General features: G+C 43.5%; 5 protein-coding genes across 5 annotated transcripts; 3 read left to right on the top strand and 2 right to left on the bottom strand.

Annotated features, from left to right (window-relative positions):
- Positions 1-616: 616 nt before the first annotated feature.
- BDB00DRAFT_837253 (SH2 domain-containing protein) lies at positions 617-6,022 on the top strand. The gene is made up of 11 exons (XM_053124539.1): positions 617-858; positions 992-1,097; positions 1,227-1,297; positions 1,373-1,680; positions 1,800-1,866; positions 1,941-2,624; positions 2,760-2,907; positions 2,983-4,154; positions 4,237-5,371; positions 5,452-5,579; positions 5,670-6,022. The coding sequence occupies exons 1-11, from the start codon at positions 700-702 to the stop codon at positions 5,844-5,846; spliced, it is 4,155 nt and encodes a 1,384-aa protein (XP_052976870.1). The 5' UTR covers positions 617-699; the 3' UTR covers positions 5,847-6,022.
- Positions 6,023-6,113: 91 nt separating this feature from the next.
- Positions 6,114-6,898, bottom strand: BDB00DRAFT_768545 (uncharacterized protein; the record flags this gene model as incomplete). Its single annotated transcript, XM_053119747.1, has 2 exons — positions 6,114-6,407; positions 6,485-6,898. Coding segments are annotated over 2 exons (708 nt in total), but the record flags the coding sequence as incomplete, so codon positions are not given.
- Positions 6,899-6,931: 33 nt separating this feature from the next.
- BDB00DRAFT_790232 (uncharacterized protein) lies at positions 6,932-7,661 on the bottom strand (the record flags this gene model as incomplete). Its single annotated transcript, XM_053120941.1, has 4 exons — positions 6,932-6,964; positions 6,988-7,207; positions 7,348-7,379; positions 7,458-7,661. The coding sequence occupies 4 exons, from the start codon at positions 7,659-7,661 to the stop codon at positions 6,932-6,934; spliced, it is 489 nt and encodes a 162-aa protein (XP_052976868.1).
- Positions 7,662-17,028: 9,367 nt separating this feature from the next.
- On the top strand, positions 17,029-18,555 carry BDB00DRAFT_768640 (kinase-like domain-containing protein; the record flags this gene model as incomplete). The annotated part of the gene is made up of 5 exons (XM_053119752.1): positions 17,029-17,436; positions 17,537-17,688; positions 17,788-17,863; positions 17,935-18,013; positions 18,095-18,555. 5 exons carry the CDS (start codon positions 17,029-17,031, stop codon positions 18,553-18,555), a joined length of 1,176 nt encoding a protein of 391 aa, XP_052976867.1.
- A 2,147-nt stretch (positions 18,556-20,702) lies between these two features.
- On the top strand, positions 20,703-21,795 carry BDB00DRAFT_837241 (uncharacterized protein). Its single transcript, XM_053124538.1, has one exon. It carries the CDS (start codon positions 20,917-20,919, stop codon positions 21,718-21,720), a length of 804 nt encoding a protein of 267 aa, XP_052976866.1. The 5' UTR covers positions 20,703-20,916; the 3' UTR covers positions 21,721-21,795.
- Positions 21,796-22,200: the final 405 nt, after the last annotated feature.

Genomic DNA, 22,200 nt, shown 5'->3' with positions numbered 1-22,200 from the left:
TTTTGCAATATTTTCTTTTTGGTCAACAAACACTTGTTTTGATATGAAATATTGTAAGATTAAGCTATGATAGCTAGAAAGCGAGGCATCGCTATGTAACAACAGTGTGTTAGGTAATGCAACCTGAGGATCCAGGGGGTGTACATTTGCGTATACCTTGCTGTATGAGTTGCATGCTTTTCTACTTCTTAAAGGATTCAATATAAGGGATGCAAAAATTCATTATCCAAAACAGCTTAGAGACTGGGCGCATAATAATCAATGTCTATCTCATTCACGCTTCACAATCAATATATGCTTTGTTTTTTCACCGAAAAAAGGCTGGATACTAAAGTCTATCGCTGCTGTAAAACGATAGTTGGTGCAAAAGCCATCTGCTGCATCCTACAGCCTCTGTTCTCATCCACAGCGAGTTCGCCGGCCTGTTTCGACACTAAAGAACCGAATTAACCCGGTCAAAGATATGAAAAACCAGCCTTAATACACAGTAGCCAGGAAACCATGCTTTGGTTATTAAGCATTTTAGACACATGATTGGATGGGCCCCCGTTTGGCGTCGTCGTCACGCGAGTTTTCAAAATCCCGCACTAAGCTTTCTGCAAGCGCCGCAAGCGTACGCTTTCTCTATCCCTTTGCCTTCATATAATTTTTTCCCTTTTTCTTTAACCTTACCAAAACTCGTCAATTAATTTTGCTGGAATGAGTGAAGAAGGCGTCGATTATTACGATTCCAGACCAGATCGGGACGAGGAAGAAGAAAATTCGGAAGAAGAAGGTGAACCTACTTATGGTCGCCGAAATTCAGACGATGACGAAGACGAAGAAGAAGAGGAAGACGACGAAGAAGAAGCACGACAGGTTGGCTTGCTTTCCCTTTCTCTTTCATACTATCTATGTGCCAAAGCTGATAAAGGGTCTCCAATTTGTAAAACGTTTCCCTCTGAACCATTGTTAACTTTATTTGACGGGGTGACGATTTAATCATACGTAGATTGCAGAAGGATTCATTGTCGACGATGAAGATGAAGAAGATCACGATTCTGATGCTGAACAACAAAAAGTCGCTCGACGAAGAAAGAGAAAGAAGATCGAAGATTGTAACGTGTTATATTTTCTCTTTTGAACAAATTGGCAACGATTCCTCCGTTCCCCTTTCGCTTTTTCCGTTACCCTTTACCGAAGCAACAAAAGTTACTAATCGAGCGACTCTTGATCAAATTCATTAGTTGAAGAAGAGTTGGATGAAGAAGATTTGGACCTATTGGAAGAAAATACGGGTCTGAAATTGTCTCGAGAGGTATATATGCAGATGGCATTACGAAAATACAGAGAGTTCAATTGTTAATCATTGTTATAACAACAATCATTGTAGCCCAAGCTGAAGCGTTTGAAACGAGGCCGTCAAGAGGAACCTGAACATTCAGAAACAGCGGCAGATAAGTTTTTTTCTGACGAAGAACTTTACGAAGAAGCTCAGGACGAACAACAAGTCGAAGAAGATCAGTATGCAACACAATATCGACGTCGACAAGTCTACGATGACATGGACGACTTTATCGCCGAAGAAGATGATGAAGAGGGTCTTGTAGATGATCGAGCTGATCTGTATAACCGTGAAGCACCTCGGCGAGGTGCCGCTAAAGATATGATGGATATTTTGCCAGAAGGGTTAAGTGAAGAGTAAGTTGATTTTCTATATTTTTATCACTTGTGCTAAAAAACGCGAAACGGGATGAGTTTGGCAGTTGATTATTTGATTTGAGTAACATTGACTCATATACGCGTATAACCCCATGTAGTGTTCTTGCTGATATGTATGATATCTTTGGTGACGGCGCTGATTATGAGTGGGCTCTCGAAGAAGAGGTAATGGTTGACGCGATAAATACCGGTTATTTGACATAGAAAGAATTAAAAGTATTAATGCTGCTACCACATAGCCGGCCGAATACGAGGAAGAGCAATTGGAACCAAAGCTGGCCGACGTATTTGAACCAAGTGAACTTAAAGCTCGTATGCTTACAGAGGAAGATGAGGAAGTGCGGATGCGTGATATTCCCGAGCGTATGCAGGTGCGTTATGCCGGTACACGCAAGACATTCGATATCCCACCTAGCGATGAAGAAATTCAGGTTGAAGGCACATGGGTTGCACGAGAACTGGCGAGCGTGAAAAACATTGACCAGCCTACCGAACATTTCCTAAACGCGGTCAAGCACGTCGTTTCTTTTATCTCACGCGAGTATCTCGAAGTTCCTTACATATCTGACCACCGACGCGACTATTTCACCGAAGTTGACCCTGATGGTGTAACGACCGAGCTTTTGACGCACGACGATCTGTGGAAGATTTACGATCTCGACTTTAAATACACCAGCTTCGCCAACCGTAAAGCTGGCTTACGCGAATACCTATCAAAATGTTCCATTTACGATGAATATGTGAGCAATTTGGTCGATAAGGCGGAAAAGATCGAAGAATTGAACGATATCTCGGATTACGTGAACCTCAGATTTGCCGATAATGTCAACTCATTGCAAAAGCAGACTAAGGGTCCTAAGCGACCTGCAAACAAATCGTTGTACGAAATCAGCTTACGGAACAAAGTCTCAGAGTTCCTACCAGTAAGTATGATGATCTGGCCTGTATTTGGATGTCGGTTTTACAAGTGAGAGTGTGCGCGTGTGAATGATAGATAGTGTGAAAAGACGGCCGGAAGTAAGAAAGAGGTACTGATATGTTTTCGGTATCGTTGTTAGCGTTTTGGTATCACAGCAGCGCAGTACGGTGCCAACTATCTTGAAAGAAGTCGTCGATACTACCCAGAAGATGCATTAGTTAGTCCAGAAGAGGAGGCAGCAACGTTTGTTAGCACTAGCTTCAGCGATTCAGGACGCGTTTTAAGAGGTTAGTACTACGATACAGAGAGGGGAAGAAGAAGTGCATTGCAGCCATTTACTAATATACCATGGTATCATACAGCTGCCCGCAGTGTGCTGAGTCAGGACATTGCGCATGATCCGCAGGTCCGAAAAGCAATGCGACGCGACTGGGAAGCAAGAGCAGTTGTTAGTGTCAAGCCAACTGACAAGGGCTTCGATCAAATTGACGATCTTCATCCTATGCATCCATTTAAATACGTCCATGACAAACCAATTTCGAGCTTTACAAACGGCGAATATTTATTACTCATGAAGGGAGAGGAAGACGGTTTACTGTCGGTCCATGTCAATATTGCAAACTACGATGGATGGTTTAACCAAATTGCAGAATATTACATGTCGGATGGATACAGTGACTCGGCACAACAATGGAACCAACAACGACAAGACGTCCTGCAAATGGCATTATCGGAGCATCTGATTCCGATTATGGAGAAATATAGCCGTGAAAAGTTACGCATCGAAGCCCAAGAGGCCGTCTGTGATGCCAGTTATCAATCGCTCATGTCCAAAGTCAACGTGGGTGCGTTCCGTGGTCCCGATGCTGATCGGTACAAGAACGGTATTCCGCGTGTTATTGCGGTTTCCTCTGGCAACGGCGAGCGAAATGACCCTGTTGTGGCAGTATTCGTCAACCATCGAGGCCGACTTGCTGACAGACTTGAAGTACCGACTTTACGAGACGAAAAATACTGGAAACAGATGGTGGAATTTGTTTCGTCGAAGAAGCCAAACGTCATCGGCGTCGCTGGCTTTACTGCACAAACTCGTCACGTCTATAAGAGCATGCAAACTTTGCTCAACGATATCAACAACACAGATTCCAGCGTTCCGACGATCGATTTATTGGCTGTCGACGACGAAGCCTCACGTTTATATAAAAACTCCAAGCGGGCACGAGATGAATTTGGCGAGTTTTCCGAAGTCACGCGCTACTGCATCAGTCTGGCGCGCCGATTGCAATGCCCCATCCTCGAATATACCGGTTTGGACCGCGATCTTTTAGCCCTGCGACACCATGATCTGCAAAACCTTGTGCCAGAAGAGATGTTGCTGGCGTCTTTGGAACGTGCCTTGATCAATGTGGTGAACGATTTGGGTATCGACATTAATGCAACTGCAAGTTCTCCCTATCTTGCCACAGCATTAAAGTATGTCTGTGGTCTTGGTCCTCGAAAGGCCCAGAGCATATTACAAAAGATCGATGCAAAGGTAAGAGGATCACCTTCATACATGTTGTATACACAGGGTAGAGAGAGATAAGAGATACTAACCTTAAAAATGATGTATACAGGGCGAGCTAGAGAGCCGGTCTGCTCTGGTAACACGAGGCATGACACCCGCCATTACCTTTATGAATTGTGCCAGCTATTTACGGATACGAAACGTCGATGATGCCGATATATTAGACGACACGCGAATCCATCCCCAAGAATACGATTTGGCGAGAAAAATGGCTGGCGATGCACTAGAAATCGACGAAGACGAAATGGACGACTATGAAACCAAAGTCATGATTGTCAGACGCGTTGTCAAAGAATACCCCAACAAGTTGAATGATCTGATTTTGGATGATTACGCAGTGGTTTTAAGAACACAATACAATGCACCCAAACGACAGATTTTGGAGCACATCAAGCTCGAACTGCAAGGTCCCTACCATGACCGACGACAGAAATACACGCGACCTACAATGGATGAAACGTTTAGAATGGTTTCTGGCGAAACCCGCGATACGCTTCGGGAAGGATTTATCCTACCGGTTAAGATTCACTCTCTTCGAGGAAAAATGGCAATTTGTCAGCTGGATTCAGGCTTAGACGGATACATCTACATTGACCAAGCATCCGATAATCGCATCATGAGCGTAGCTGATGTTTTGGAGCATGGATCCACAATAAATGCCAAAGTACTAGGTATCGACAGAGACAAGTTTGCCGTTACCTTATCCTCCAAAGCATCTGATACAAAGCCCAACTCTGATCTCTCATTACGACGACAACCGAACGACCACTACTATGATTCACAAGCAGAAGCGCGAGAAATCGAACGACGACGTGCAATGCGCAAAAAGCGGACCAAGACGCAACGTGTCATCAACCATCCGTTATTCCACCAGTTCAATTATATGGAGGCTGAAGAATATCTTGCTTCCCGCCAGCGCGGCGACCTTGTTATCAGACCATCATCTCGGGGTCCCGAACATATCGCTATCACTTGGAAGGTGGATGAAGGTGTCTATCAACACATTGATGTTGTGGAGATGCGCAAGGACGCGTCCGTGTTTGCACCAGTGCAGTACAAGATTGGCGAACACATTTTTGACGATTTAGATCAGCTAATTGTCACCTATGTCGAAGCTATCGCTGCCAAGGCAGAAGAACTTATTGCACATCCAAAATATCGACCTGGCGGTGCTACTGCGCTCAGTATGTTTTTGGTCTATATAATCTAATTGCTAAACCCGTGTATATCAGCCATAATTCCTCACATTGTATTGTTCTGTTAGAATCACATTTATCGTCGCTTACAATGGCAAACCCAAGGATTTCAGCGTACGGCTTCTGTCTTTCTGACCGTCCGGGATACTTTGAACTTGGGTTCAAGCTAAACGCCAAATCACCTGCTGCACAATGGGTATGTGTAAAGCTCACTTTGTCTTATGACCCACCATCTCTCTAAAAGAAAAATGACATTGATACAAAATGCTTTTGACGTTCGTTGTAGGCTATCAAGTTACTGCCTGATGGTTATCGTCTTCGGGACACATCATACCCTGTGGTAGCTGATCTCATTAACGGCTTCAAGCGGATACAAGCCAACGAAGCACAACAACGCCGACCTCGACATGGTCACAATCATGGTGCTCATGGCTACCATGGTCAACGACCACCAAGACATTAGTATTAGCAGTGCGCTTTACCTAACAAAAGACAGTCCCAAAAAAAAGTAGTGTAAGAGAAGACAGTGACATACAATATCGACAAGAAAAACATCTTAATACACACGCAGTTTGCTCTTTGCTTTGTTTTTATATTAATTAATTGTGATTTGAAAAATAAAAGGGGTTGGCTTGTCTATCTACAATAATAGGAATGATTATATATAAATTATGATATGGCGGGCGGACCGCGGTAGTAGGTGGGATGAGGAAGGAAAGGGAGCTAGGATTTACAATTGTTGGAAGTAAGTATGCCGTTTCTCGGATCTATGCTGTCGGTCTTTTGAGCAAAAGATACGACCGTCTGACATGTAATAAACGTCGGTGATCAGGCACTGGCACATGTAGCAAGTAAAACAGTTGGGATGGAAGCGCCAGCCTTCTGCCGTTTGTGCACACCGGCCTTCAACCGGATCGTCACATCCTTTGCATAAGGAGTTATTCATTTTGTGATAATCGCGTCTACAATAAGGTGCATTCTTGTACACATAGAACCTGTTGTTTGGGAATGCACAGTGACATTCCTGACGTAGGATAGATGTGGATGTACTTGTTAGCAAATGAATTTAGTTTTGAGAGTAGCACAAGACAAAAAGCTTACATGGCACTGGAAACAATGTTTATGCCATTTTCCTTTGAGTTTGCCATCAGCAGCCGATACAGCTTCTTTTTCTACTGCTCGTCCGCACGCTCGGCATTTGGGCAAGTACAGCAGATTGAAATCAGGCCTGCAGAAGATCTTGCCTTTACGTTCGACCAAACCAGTCATTTTTGGATCCACGGGCTTGTTGCAGTGCGAGCATCGGATATGTTCTGGATGATAATAGCGGCCCAAAGCACGGGTCGGTCGGACATGGGGTGCGATCGGCTGATGGCAAGCGGCGCATGCAGGTCTTTGTTGAACCATCATGGTATAGTCAATGTCGCAGTATACGCGGCCTTGATATTCGAGAGGCGGACGATGCGGATCCAGCCGGTTACGACAAGTGAAGCATGAGTAACATTGTGGGTGATACAGCTGTTGTTCGATTTTATTTCGAGAGACAGTTTATGTAAGCAACTGATGGCTGATGATTATTGTCTAAAAAGCTGGTAAGAACTTACATCATCTCCTACTGGAACAGAACTTTCTTTTACAACATCTCTATGGCAGCGAGCACACCGGCGTGTGTATAGGTCGTTTGTCGCGCGAGGTGTCACTGGCGATGTTTCGTCACTGGATGTCGATCGTGATGGTGACTGATGAGAAGGGTGCTTGCCAATATTACTGGTATGATCGATTTTGGTCAAAGTGGGCGGTGCGGGCGATGTACTGTTTTTACGGCTATAATGCGCAAATGGTGGTGTAAAGTCGAACACGGGCGAGATCACGTCATCGTCCTCAGGAAGCCAAGTTCTGGAGCCCAGGGGGACAAATTCGGTCAGCATAAAGTAGCGTTAATTGAAAGAGAAAAGGGGACTTACTTTTCTTGAAAAGCTGGTCTACCAAATGACATCTAATAAACGGATATTTCCTGGCTTATTAGCGTATTTGCTATCACACACATGTGGTAATTAGCTGTCACGCTACAAACCTTCCTCTCGCGCTGCTCGGGCGACGTAGGCGACATGGTCGTGATAGCATGATCATAGGCATGCGGATGAACGTGGCTATTGTTATGCTGATGATGTTGATGCTGAGGTGGTGCCGTTTTTTTGCTGCCGAGTGCTGCATTCTTTATTGTGTCTTTTGCCTTGCCTGTCCAAAAGTGGAAATTGAACTTGGAGCCTGTAGCCATGTTAAAACCGGTTGTTATTAATTGGCATCATCATCATCCCACCACCAATATTTCTTCCATACCACTGGTGGGTGACCCGCTATCAATGCTCTTGTTGGAAGTTTTACGGGGGCGCTGAATCGTCGCTGGAGCTTTGTGATAGTACAAGTGATATAGCAATAGTAGCATGGTGATAGGAGAGAGAGATGAATGTGAGTCAGTGCAGTAGAGCAATCGTTTCTAAGAATATCTCAAATGTTTCACAGCGTATGTAACATACAAGTGTCCACAGCAAGAGGGGGCATTGCAGGCATTGGCGGGGGAGCAGATTGGCAAACATGATCTGCCAACTCTCGTACGTGAACGGGTCTACCGCAATCGCTGCATGTTACGGTGGGCAATAATTTGGAAATGCGTGAATCCGCCATTTCAAAATAAGAATTAAATATAAAGTTATGGGTACACACACAAGAACACACACACACACACACGAACGCAGCAATAGAAGGTATTGTATGCAAGTAACAAGAAGGAGGGAAAACGAGAAAAGAGAGAAAAAGAGCAAGAGTGCAAAGTACGACCAGAACAATTAATGAAACATTAAAAAAATGATAATTGGTGAGAGTTACACGGACCAAAGTTAGTGCCAGAGCAGTACACAGGATGCCCGTTCTTGTATAACTCGACTAGAGACCACTTGTTCTTACTTGCTGTGATGCTTACATGCACAACGATGTTTCTATCTGGCGCGTATCATAGAACAAACTTAAAAGAGGGCTCGTCTTGATCAAATTGCATTCGATTGTTTCACCATAGCAGTACCTGAAAACAATGCAGCAGCTTTTTCTGTATTTTCTATCAACGAGCTTAAGAGGTTTTCTTTGGGTTCGAAACACCATTATTTAGTAATACGTAAACGCGAAGCGATCTCCTTCGTGTTACGACTGTGTAACCCTGGATTTTAAACTAACGTCATACCACTTTTGGCGCGCCGTTCTCTCAGTGGATCCTTGCTTCAGCAACAAGCTGTATCCTATTTATGGCGGCCGGGAAGATATCCTACGTGATTAAAACAAGAATTGTGATATTTGACAGCAGTATTCGAGGGTAGTTGAATTTGCAATACGTATGGCCATTTTATATCCCTATGACACGCCAAAGTGCGGCGTGAAATATCAGGAGGAAAAACGGATTCATGATGCTATTCTGATATAATTTAATAAGCTTAGCTTATTTGCTCTAAGGAAATAAAGGCATTGGTTGGTAATGATATCATAGTAGACATCCTTTTAACGTAGTAGTAGTAATGGTAGTGGTTTTGCTATGAACAGTAAACGTTTTCCCTCATTCTTTAAGTAAATTCGTGCCTCGAATGATGTTCGTAGCAGAGCGGGTGCTTCGAAGGTTAGAGTTCTTACTGCTTTTCTTATTAATTAAGATGGCCTGAGCGCGACTTTTCTCTCCTTCTACTCTCCTCCTATTCTTTTATTACTTTTACCCTTCTCCACCTGCCGGTCAATGCATCATGCTGTCATTATGACACTACACATCTGACGCTATCACTCTAAGTATTTTACAAAGTACAACTCCATCTTACACTACATAATCCCTTCCTTTCCTTACAATTTCTTCAAAGCAGCGTAAAATACTACACATTTCACCATGAAAGCCTAATACTGCGCGCCCGACCCGTATATTTAGTCCCATAGTAAGAGTACGGAATGGGAGATTAATTAAAGAATGATCTTCCCCCTATTGATTTTTAAACGAAAAGGGACGGCAAGGGTCTTTGAGTATACTGTAAAAGTTTCAATTAACATGGCATACATATGCTATTCATACACTATAAGTGTGCTTTTCTACATCTTTTACCAAAGAAAAAGTGATAAAAGCTTACTTGAGCGCGTGCAATATATAATCTGTTCCAGAAACTTGAAAATCATGCTGGACCATTGCCATACCGCCTTCAGACTCTTCTTATGACTTTCGTTGCTGGGCCTAATAATGATGTAGTGTGTTTTGCGATTAAAAGGGGCTAATAACAATTAGTAACAAAGCAGTGAGAAATTGGGGATGAAGAAAAATTGATTTGATGATAAAGGAAGGTCGACTGATATGCATCACTTATATAGACATGTAAGCTATCACGGTTTCTCTTTTTTGGAGTCATTGCTGCATAAGGCAGTACTCCTATAATCCATGTTACATTCGAGAGAGAAGCAAGAAAAGAAGTCGTCTTGACGTTACACTGACGTCTGTAAGCACCTTTCTTTGCTACCATTACGCTCTTTGTATAACCGTAAAAGTTGTTGTTGTTGTTGTTTTCGGTGACATTACAATAAGGATAAATAATAGCCAGAACTCTAAACATCTGTGTGTTCGCAGTCCCGTCATCCAGCAAACTCGGGGCGCACAAACCAAGAGTCCGTATAAGACGTGTCAGTGCCACAGCAAAAGCGTAGCAAATTTAAAACTTACTATTTCTTTAATGTGCTCGCACTAACTAGTTATTATAAGGTAGAGGCAACAAGCAAACAGTGCGTTCAAGGGCACTCTCTACTAGAGCAAAATGTCGCGTTGTTCTCGAACACTTGCATTTATTCATTTGCTTCCCCTTTCTACGATACTAGCATTATACTAAATGTATGGTAAATATTGATCCAGATTAACCACAGAAACACAGCTTTTAATAGATTCCCCATGTTAATTTCTGTACTGAGGCACTCAACGAGACAGTGTCCTCTTTGCCAGCTGACGACCAATCAGACGGGTGCCATGCCAAACCAAAGGGGCGCGTGCTCTATATTAGGAAACTACTTTGTGGTATATGCACGACAAAGTACTTGTGCGCTGTAAAGTTCATCCGCCGCTGCTTCCGACGAACGACCCACTGCATGGTTGCAGCGTTGAAAAAAAAGTCATAGTTTTACTTGCGTACCATCGATCAATTTTTCATGATACAGTACACGAGACCTCTATGGGATGACAGCTTCGTTTACTATTTTTAGCGTGCGTAATAATAATGTGTATTAATGATATGTAAAGAAAGCGAATGCTAGTCAAGAGGTAGGATCGTTTGTGGCAATTGGTTTCCGTATACAGGGGACGAAACCTCTCAAATAGTACTTGTAACGTGTGTGTGCAACCTTCAATTTTGCACAGTTTGTTGTTACTGGCTCTATTGCACGCTTACTGTTACTGATTTAAACAAATTGGAAACCTGGAAAGTATGAGGATGAGCGTGGGATTAGCCTTTCCATGATACAACATTCGATCGTTTGCGGTTTTGTGATCTGCTATAATCAGGAGAGCTGTATGTCCATGTACACGTGGATGAAAAGGTGTTTATTTTTTTTTTGGGGGGGGGAGGTGTTAGTGTACCTGTATGAAACATGCAAAATTTACATCATAAGTGGCGCTGGATGAGGACTTTATCTTTGGGATGATGATCGGCTTTAGAATAAAAATAACAATGAAGTAAGTTGCAACTTGTCAGTGCATTTGCATTCCATTGTCAGCAGCAGCAGCAGCGGCAGCAGGAATCGGCGGAGCAACTGTTGTTATGACAATACGACATATATCGGTAGTGAAAAAGATTAATCAATCCGCATATGCTTTCTAAACACTCCCTTTGAAATTTTCATTGTTCGATGATAGATCGCTAGTTACAACCGACTCGAGAGAACAGGATAGAACCAAGAAGGAGCTAGATGTAAATAACATTCTAGTTCTTGTTACCCGCCACCAGTAGTGCATGAGGTGACTACGACTGAGAATTTTTTCCTTTGTATTTAACATACACCTTCATACAGACGATATATCTAATGTACAGCGTCATGACTCTTTGCTGCGGTAGGTGAGCGAGCTGCGCGGATTTGTCGTTTAGTTTTGCGTGGAATTATGATGGCTACGTACATACGATTTCCAGATTTGAATGAATCCGTTGTGTTCGATTACGGCAGAGAACATTTATATCATTTTTCATCAAAAATAGCAATCTGCTCGCTATTATTATAGATGTGCTTCCTAGCTAAAGATAATTGTATTTTTTACGTGGGCGTCGTCGTTCTTCAGCAGACAGCAGCTGTAAGTAGAACATATGCTTTCATCATGCACAAAAACATAAGCATGGCTTTTTCAACCTTGTACGCTTGATGTATACTATAACGATAAAGCACAGGCTGTTGATTGAACTAAAATAAATGTAGCTCAGACATCTCACCCGTGACAAGACTACTTTATTTGGAATGCAGCAGATGGGAAGCTCCAAACACACAAGCAAAGAAGCATTAGAAGAAAAACAAGCACCCTTTTACTCTTGGCACTAGTCTTACCGATAAATCATACACCAAAATTCAAAAGGAAAGATAATGATTATGTACATGAATAAAGTTTACCACGTTGTTGAATTGCCGTAGTAGTTTGAGCGATGCTCATTTAAGGGGGGAAAGAGAGAGAGAAAGAGAGAAAGTGTGTGTGTGTGTGTTTGTGGAAAGGGTTGATACTCTACTACGTTGCCCTAATGGACAGACAAGATGTGCCAGATATATGCATATTTTATTTGCTGTTGTTGTTGTTATGTTATGTTTGGTACCATCATCTTGATCTTTATTGTTTATCGTAAGCTTGCCAAGTGATGAAAAGTTGGTCAACAGAGCAACAACAACGACAGTGGTCATGATAAATGTATACAAAAATACAGCGTGTTGAAATATGCAGTCCAGGATAATTCTTGCTGTAGAAATCTGTGCCCATTTCATACATGGACCATGGGTTTTGTGCTACATGGCCATAACCATGTGCAAAAAGCATGCCTGAGTGTTATTTACTGAGTATGTACGCTCGAAACAAACAAGGTGCCATGGCAACAAAAGGTATCATACGTACCATAGCAACACAAACAAATCATTCTATCACTATAGCGACGAATTAGTTAATTACGGATTGGTAGTAGAATCGTATATTATTAGCACATTTGTCAAGAGAATCCTCGTAGATGAAGGTAGCAGTAGCTGTTGTTTCTCATTAATGAAAATGCACACCCCTTCCTCCCCACCCGCAACACCCCCCATCCTCCTATTTCATACATGACAATATGCGGCGGTTGTGTAAAAATATGCAATTGGAGTAGACCGTGTGATGTGATGAGATTACATATGTACCTTTTGAATCAACCCGCGCTCTTTCGTTGAAAAAAATGTGCATGAAACGCCTTTTTTTTACATCGATCCTCTCTCCCTCTCACACTTGCAAATGTGTATGTGTGGCTCGTCTACCACGGCTTTTGATCCCCCCTGGAGAAAAAGAAGATTACGGGTTGATGAAGATATGGAAAGAAGGTTATATCATACAACGAATGACGGTGATGACCGATGGCGATGATGATGCACAGGTACCTTTTGTACCACAGTGACGTGAACAATTTTGCGTTCGGATTTCATTTTGATTCTTTACCCACTGACGACGAAAGGCGTGAGTGAGTGTGTGCGTTCATTATTGAGAAACCTTTTTTTTTTCATTACATACTCCCCTTTTTTCCTTTTACTTCTGTAAAAAAAAAAAACCTACTGCCATCGGCCGCGTTCACTTCCGAACAGCAGTACCCCACTCTTCTTTTTCTTTCTCTTCTCTTTTCTTTTTCAACCCTCTTTTCTTTTCTTTACAACACACACCTATCTTTTCTTTGGTCTAACAGGAGCTATCGCAAGAACGTAAAAAATTTAGATAATTAGCCAAATCAGCATCGTCCTTTGTTACCACCACCGATTGCCATTGTCCCCCTCCTTCCTTCAAATTTAACGAAACCCTTTCTTCTCTACTTCCTTTTCTCCATTAAACCTCAAAAACTCTTGCATCAGTAGAGGAATTCTCAAAATTAAAAGAGTCATCTCTGTCGACACGCGGACCACCTCGTAAACGAACAGACGAACTTGGGGAACACAAAAAGCGTATATCCTTCTCTGTCCTTAACCCCCCCCCCCACCCCTTGAGGCTCTTTTCTTCTTCTCTTCTGTTATAATTACTATCACTATTATACCCTTTTCTCCTTTACTCTTTTTTCCTTCGTATTAAACTCGGCAAGTTCTTCGGTTCCACGATTCAAGGCGCTATAAAACTTACCAAAAGAGAAGAGGAAAAAGAAACGTGAGTCAAGTTGCACCGTAACCATCATCATTATAGTGAAAGAGAGCTATGTAATGCATGTATGCTTTCTTTTCACATGGATATACCTCTAATCGAAGTAACAAACAAAAACAAATGTCACATGTAGCACACTTGATTTTCATGTCATCGTCGACGTTAACGGGCCCATACATTGCCGAGTCGTGGATACATATGCAACAACAGGGACATGGGTTGCAAAGCAGAAAACAGGACAATCAGACTAAAATGTTAGGTGAAGGAGGAGGACGCTTTACCAAATCCACTGCCAGTTCCAGGTCACGCGCTTCCATCACTGCTACCACCACAACAACAACTGCCGCTCAGCAGGGCGGCGGCAATAATGCATCGTTGACGGCCACAGGACCCGCGACAGCAACAACAACAACAACAACTGACGATCACCATTCTCAGCATAATAACAATAACCACCATCCACAGCTTGGAACGCGCAAAAGCATCAAAGAGTTAATGCAGCAGTTTCAGGACGAAGATAACGGGCTCACTCGTAACGGCATTTATGAAGCATTTGCACAAGTCGAAAACGAGCAACCACCGCCGGCGCCGGCGACAGCAGCAACGAGACGCAAGAGCACAGCTCCATCCCAATCATCTTTTGAAACAACTGTTCGCCTCCGCAGGAAATCAACGCGCAATGATGAACCAGTTGTTGTAATGGCTAACCGAACGAGAGGAGGGGCCATAACATCATCATCTAATAATAATAACAGCAATCACAATCATAATACCACTACTACCGCTACTGCTAATGCCACGGGAACACCAGCAAGCAAAGTACACGCCACCGCATCACCTCGCGTGCGTGCACTGAGCACAAAGAAATCCAGCGATAGCGTCCGATCCTCCGGTGCAGGCACGACACGAAGGCGTCAGTCGTCCGTGATGCGACGACCCAGTGACACAGACGATGATGAAAAGACTAGAAAGCAAGGGGCTGTCAAAACATTGGAATCGGAAAGGGAACCCGGCAACGCTTTTCGGTTAGCCGATGCGCTTCGCGATACCCTCGTTGTGGAACGCAAACTTGCGCGTCAGGAACTCGGCCTTGGTTCCGAAAAAGCGTCACATGCCAACCTAAAGTCACCAACAACAACAACAACAGCAGCAGCTACCAGCAGAGCATCCAATGTGCGTCGTGCCTCATCGAAACCCAACCTCGTGGAACAACGTCGCAAGTCGTCTGCTGCACCTCCTTCATCATCGACATCGCCCGATGAACAAGCAACATCAGGCGCACGTTCACGCGCCGAACTGATTAGCGATGTTAAGCGGAGATTAAGTTTGGGCAAGGAGAAAATGCGCGATTTGGAAAAGACGTGTCAACAACAACCACAACAAAATAAGACTACGACCGCAAGGGAACCACGACGCAGAACTTTATCCAGTGGATCAATTTTACGAACCGGAGCAAAAGAAGATTATCGACGACGGAAGTCGACTGCTGGTCCATCTACCACTGCAGCAGCAGGAGGAGCTGGAGAAAACAGTTACATGAAGCCAACCATCGCAGACAGGCGACGTCGTTCTACAACCAATGTTTCGCAGCAAAGCAGCCACCAGCAGGAGGAAAAGGAGGAGTCGTTGGTGATGTTGGCGACCAAACGACGATCGGCACTTGCATCCAGAGCCAGCAAGGACGCACAAGCCGGCAGCCGTGCGAGCAGCACCAGCTCGGGTCAGGGGACACCTGGATCGGGGGATGATAATGAATCTTCTTCTGCTGTTGCTGCTGCTGCTGCTGCTGCACGCAAATCATCACTCTCCACACGTCGCCGAATGAGCCGAGGATCGATTCATGGTAACTCTGCTGGCGAAACAAATGCTTCCACACGCACAAGAAAGAAATCTATCGTCGCCATGGACGATTCCTCAATCAATATGCGACGTCAGCGAAGGCTTTCGCGGACAGAGAGTCTACAAGCAGGTGTGCCCACCTCACCCTCCCTCAACGCAGCCAAAGAATGGCGAAAGAAGAATCAGGATCTATCGACAATGACAGTGGGTCGACAAGCAAAGAACGGTTCCACTACTACCAGAAAGCGTGGCAAGGTAAGTCATTTCTTCTATACGACAGCTGGTTTATCAAAAGTAAGCATGGTGTAAAACTCACTGTTTGAATAGACATTGCCAGGTAGTCTCGCAGAACCGCCGCTCGTACAATCTATCAATTTACCACCCATGAAGGTCGAACCGATCCGAGTGAATATTCCCACAAAACAACAACAACTTCAACATCAACAACAGCATCAACGATCTGCGTCGCCCACTCGCATCCCCAAACCCTCACGATCATCCGCCCTTGCTGCCACACCCAACACCGCTAGTGGAACCAGCAGCGAAGAAGAGTCTCTCTCAACGACAACGACGGCCAACAAAGCCGCATCATCAACAGCAGGAGGGACTGCCACCACCATTACCACTACGCGAACGAAAAAGAGTAATCCATTGGCAGCAATGAATATGGACCGCCGAGCATCGCTCAAAACACCACGCATCACTCCTGCATCTCCACGCGATAATATGAGTGGTGGCATCTCATCAGCAACTGCCTCGCCCCGAACGCGGCCGATCCATACCCGACGACCCAGCGCTACCAGCGTACGCAAGCTGTCATTGTCCATTGTAAATAATAAAAGCGGACTTTACGGCAGTGGTGGCGAAGACGTGTCGCCTTCCATCGGCCCCGTTCCATCACGAACACGGAAAATAAGTACCAGCAGTGTGGGGGCACCGCCGACCAGCCGTATGTATGGGGCCAGCACCAACAACAGTCGAAAGAATTCCATTGCTTCTGCTACCGAACATGAGTCGTTGGTAGACAAAGAAGTTAGCATCCGTAAGTGTATCTACTTTGAGTACTGAATGACTGCGGGAGGCGGGAAAGGCAATGATTTGAGGAGACGCGGTATTCATCTATGGCTATTGTATAGAACGACATCGTGCAATGAGTCTGCAAGAACGGCTTCAGGCCATGGTTCGACAACACACGGAACACACGCCGATCAAAGACAATTATACCACTGATATGCAGTATCCCTTCATGCGCGACCGACGTGCGCGACGCAGCCAAACCTATGAGATGGATGGCGGTATGCTTGGAGGAGCTGCTGGTGTGGTTGCAGATGATGAAAGCGGTGGTAACGGTGGTGGTGGCACGTTACGTTCGCCAAACAGAATTAGCGACTCACTCTTGTGGGAAAAGGAAATGGCAGAAATTGCAGCAGCCGGCATCCGTGGGCCCAAGAGTCCAACGACAGCCATCAAATACTTTTCTGCTTATCTGTCGCTCTATGAACGCAACGAGATCCAAGAGTATGGCCAAATTTATTTCGTGGGCCATCAGGCACAAAAACATCCAGCCACTCCCGATCAACCTACGTGCAACTATGGTTATGATGACGAGCGAGGCGACTACAACATCATTGTCAAGGATCATTTGGCTTATCGGTACGAAGTAATCGATGTCCTGGGTCGTGGATCGTTTGGTCAGGTTGTCAAGTGTTTTGACCACAAGACCGGTATGACTGTCGCCATCAAGCTGATCAGAAACAAAAAACGATTTCATGCACAAGCACAAACTGAAGTCAAAATCTTAAAGGACCTTGTCGACTGGGTAAGCGTCGTTTAACTACTCACTACCTATTAGGATAAGATGAGCTGTGATCTGCTTATACTAAGTATATATATATATATATATATTATATGAATTACAGGATCCACAAGACCAACACCATAATGTCCGGATGACTGACTACTTTGTCTTCCGTAATCATTTATGCATTGCATGCGAATGTCTAAGCATCAATCTCTATGAATTTATAAAGAACAATAACTACAGAGGTGTCACCCTCAATCTCATCAAAAGGTAAATGTGTTTCCCTTTTAATCATCTCCACGTGACGCCGCTGCCTTCATTACTAACTCGATTTCTTCCCTTTTTGTACTATTCAACGAATCACTGTAGGTTTACAGTCCAATTATTGCAATCACTATGTCTGCTTTACGAGCACGGTGTAATCCACTGTGACCTAAAACCAGAGGTAAGCTTTTCATTCAAGCAGTCATCCAAGTGAATTATTGCTTCGCGACGACTAACAATCTTTTTCTTTAGAACATTCTTCTCAAACATCCGGCGAAAAGTACTATAAAGGTGATCGATTTCGGTAGTAGCTGTTTTGAAAATGATCGAGGTAACAGCAATTTTCTATTTGAAACCGACGACGATGATGCTGAGATAAAGAAGTCCTATACTAACTTGCAAAAATGTCCAGTGTACACTTATATTCAAAGCCGATTCTATCGATCACCCGAAGTCATCCTTGGCATGAACTATAATACAGCGATCGACATGTGGAGCTTAGGCTGTATCCTAGCCGAACTCTACACAGGCTTACCACTCTTCCCAGGCGAAAATGAACAAGAGCAGCTGGGTTGTATTATGGAAATCCTAGGTGTACCGAATCGATACTTGATTGAACAAAGCTCGCGAAGGAAGCTGTTTTTCGACTCGAGTGGCAATCCACGCATTATACCCAACTCAAGAGGAAAGAAACGCCGTCCAGGTACCAAGTCTCTTTCTCATGCGCTGCGTTGCCATGATGCCCAGTTTTTGGACTTTATTGAAAAGTGTCTTGACTGGGATCCTGAAAAACGAATGACCCCTGATGAGGCCTTGTGCCATGAATGGATCCTTTCACGCCATAGTAAATCAGGTCAATCACCTGTTTGGTAAGCATATTTGCCTTTCTTTTAATTTCTTTTCATCAAGTGATTAACAAGATCCTTGTATACAATTGCAAAATATAGTGCTGAACCACCAAGCACCAATGACAATGTAACAAAACACTTGGCAGTGGCACATACAGAGGAGCAAAAGGCCAAAGCAGTAATGTAAACTGATACTATGATGATGATGAAGTTCTTTTGTATACCATTTTTTCTGTTTTATTTCTTTTTTCTTTTTCTTTCATATTACAAGTTCTTTCACCCCCAACGCGAAAAACCAACAACTCTTTAATGAAATCAAGCAACACTATCATCCCCTCAAAAAGAAAAATTAAACATTCCAAGCCGGATTCGATGCAATATACTAAATGATCGGCGGGCCCGGTTCCCTCCCATGTGTAACAAGTTTTCTGTTATTGCATTGTTTGTTTATTGTGTTGCTTTGGTTGTTGTTGTATGTCAAATATGGCAGGACAATCGGGATTGGATGAGACATCAGTCATTCTTAAAAAAGCCGTTTTTTCATCGTCGTGCCGTGCGATAAACGATATACTCACTTTGAATAAATTTAGCTAGACATGTTCTTCATGATGACTCGAATGTTAAGCTCTTGTATAAGTAGGAGCATGATCATACATATTGAGATCTATCTGCAAGACGCAAACAGATGATGACTGTTGTTGGTCCCATCGCTTATAGAGCGGCAGTGCCTGATAGTTGTGTACACAATGTCCCCTAATCACAACAAGCTTCGCTCATCATTCGCTACTATATATGTATGACAGTCGTGTGATATGACAACGCTTTACAAAGCCGTTTTCTCCCGTATTGTGCGTCAAGAGACAATGAATTAAAAAAATGTGTTTCACCGCTAACTATAAACAAATAGACGACCATTTATCGTAAGACATATGCAAGAGATTTATGGTGATTATGTAGATTGGGATATACAGTCTAAGCCTTATTGTGTTGATATACATGCTGCATATATCTAGAATATGTGAGAGCGGTAATATATGTTTACTACAACCTCTTTCTTTTCTTGTTGTTCGATGAGGCACACAGTAGCCCGAATCATTATGCTGTAACACCTACATATTCGCTTCTCGCCAGTCAGCACGCACTCTGTGTGATATTTGCGAGATCAATTCTTTCCTTTTGTGACCTTTCGTAATACTCCACTAGGTACTGTATGTAATACGCAATGAAATGTAGACCGTAAGTCTCCTTATTTAGCGGCAGGTATGACATTGTTCTTTTTAAATGAGAAAAAAACAAAGTTATGCAAAGTAATACAAAAACAAGATGCTATCGTATATGTTAATGATAATGTAATATGCTATAAACCACTAAAAATGGCCTTAACGAGTCATTATCGCTAGATCAGAAATGCGGAAAAGACAATGTTTGCCTCACTAAGTCTTGATCCACAGCACAGACGGGTTCTCATCACTTGCTAGCACGCCAAGCTTCATTTAGTAGCGTTATTGTAATTTCGAGTGTCTAATAACCCGGGGCATTTGATGGGCCCGCTATCGTCATACTTGTATGCAGAGACTCTCTTCCAGGCTAAGTCACCAGAGTTACGTATGTATGCAAAATCATAAAAATGGCTCATAGCTTTAGTTTCCCAAGTTCTTACTCTCATCCAAATTGAGTTTTAATAAGCTCGAAAGGATTTGTTAAGGGAGCAAGCACTGCATCGCATAGACTTGCCATTGCGGGCGATTGATGACACTCAGGGGATGACAGAAAGACCCAAGCGAAAAGCGAGTACAGTTCCAAGTTGTGGAAAGAGTAAAATCGGCTGCGCCAGTGTAATCCTCTTTGACATGAATATGTACGCGTGCGGGTATTGCAATGGTATAGGTCTTGCTTGCAACCCTCCAGGAAGATATAACGTTTCAGGCATTCTCAGAGTCCCGTTCAAATCAAGTGGTAGGAGTTGGCAAGTATTCATCTTTTGAAATCGTAGTGATCACGATATAATAAACATATTGTTACTCGATTATCGTGCTTGGACGTGGCTCATCATATATTATTGCTTTTTTGGATGCACTCAGTACGTGACGTAAGTGATATTACTAAGTAGCCACCCCTAAAACAAATCCATTGATGATGTGCATATGAGAACACGTAGTTATATTTACGATCCGCGGAATATGTAAGCAACGAAATAGATTTCAGGTGCCACAATAATGTAATGAACGCCTACCAGTCCAAACCAATCATGTTATACGGCTTAGTTCATATGAACGTTTTGATACCCATATCGTCATGACGCGCCACACAATATTCAACCTCCTTTTTTTTACCGGAGCACCCCTCTCATATTCGTACTCTAGGCCCAAAAGAATTGCCAATACCGATGACTTTACCAAACCTTCAACTGGTTTTCAACGAGTGTGAAATACCATGCAGTTCCATTCAAAAACTATACGAAAAGGCTCAGTCGGCTTTCAAGATCAGCAATCTCCGAGATGCCGAGCAAGATTTAACTGATGCCATGGAAGCCATCACTCACGCCATGTCCATGATTTTATCTAATCGCGCCATCGTTCGTGGCATTCAAGGAAACATTGACAACGGTCTAATGGACGCATACCAGATCATTGATATGAATCCTATGTTTCCAGAAGGGTACCTGTGCGCCGGAGCATTGCTCAGTTCCGAAGGGCGCTTGACTGACGCTTTACGCATATACAAAACCGGTGTACGTAAGCTCAGCATTGACAAATCAGCAACAAAAAATAATCAAGTCGAAGCACTGCATCAACGATTAGCCGACCTACAAGTTGAGATTGATAGAAACAACGCTGGAATATTCAAAAAGTTGCCTCAGGAAGTAATTGCCAAAATTCTCAAGTGGCTATCTTACCGGGACAAATTACAATGCACAGCGGCTTGTCAAACATGGCGGAGCCATTTATACAACAACCTGACGGCAGCCATGTGGCACGAGCTTGATTTTGTCGGCGGTATAACGACAGAAAATTTGGAGCTTCAACTTGCGCGTATCGACCCGACTTACGTTCGTGAGGTCTCAATAAGTCAGAGCTGTAACGCGCTCGTATCGCGTCACGTGCTTCAGTTCTTGGCACGATGCTCCCGTATTGAAAGACTTGGTAAATTGCTACTGTTTAGTTGTTCTAGTACTGGACGTGTTCAATAAATCAGTTAGTGATACTAATGCTATGAATGCACGTGATCGATGTATGTGACTAGAGTTCCTTGTAGACATTGATGAACATAATGGAACAAGATGCGCACTCTTTCGTGCACTTGAAAGCAACCAGCACAGTCTCAAGCGGATAGTAGCACAATGCGGCCGGCCGTGGATAGTGATTGCCATTGTTAACATATGCTCGTCACTGATTACCTTGGAGTTTGATTCGACTAAATTTAGCAACATTGCGCCCAGTACCAGGGCTTTACCACAACGCGCAGGTCGGCAAGTCCATAATAGCGACGAGACGATAACAGTTGAGCAGCAATACGATAATGGCATCAGAAACGAACTACAAGTGATCTCTTATGAAAAGCTAGAAACGGTACCAATGGCACAGCCCCGTTATCATATCACGCGTTTGGTCCTCGTAACTACATTACTCGACTTTTTTCCCGATTCGTTCTGGCAACAGTTTCCTTCCAT

The sequence above is a fragment of the Zychaea mexicana genome (genome assembly GCF_025766255.1).
Source record: "Zychaea mexicana strain RSA 1403 chromosome Unknown BDB00scaffold_69, whole genome shotgun sequence".
Lineage (NCBI taxonomy): Eukaryota > Fungi > Mucoromycota > Mucoromycetes > Mucorales > Lichtheimiaceae > Zychaea > Zychaea mexicana.
Note: the sequence above shows the minus strand (reverse complement) of the source record. Positions and strands in the feature narration are given on the sequence as shown.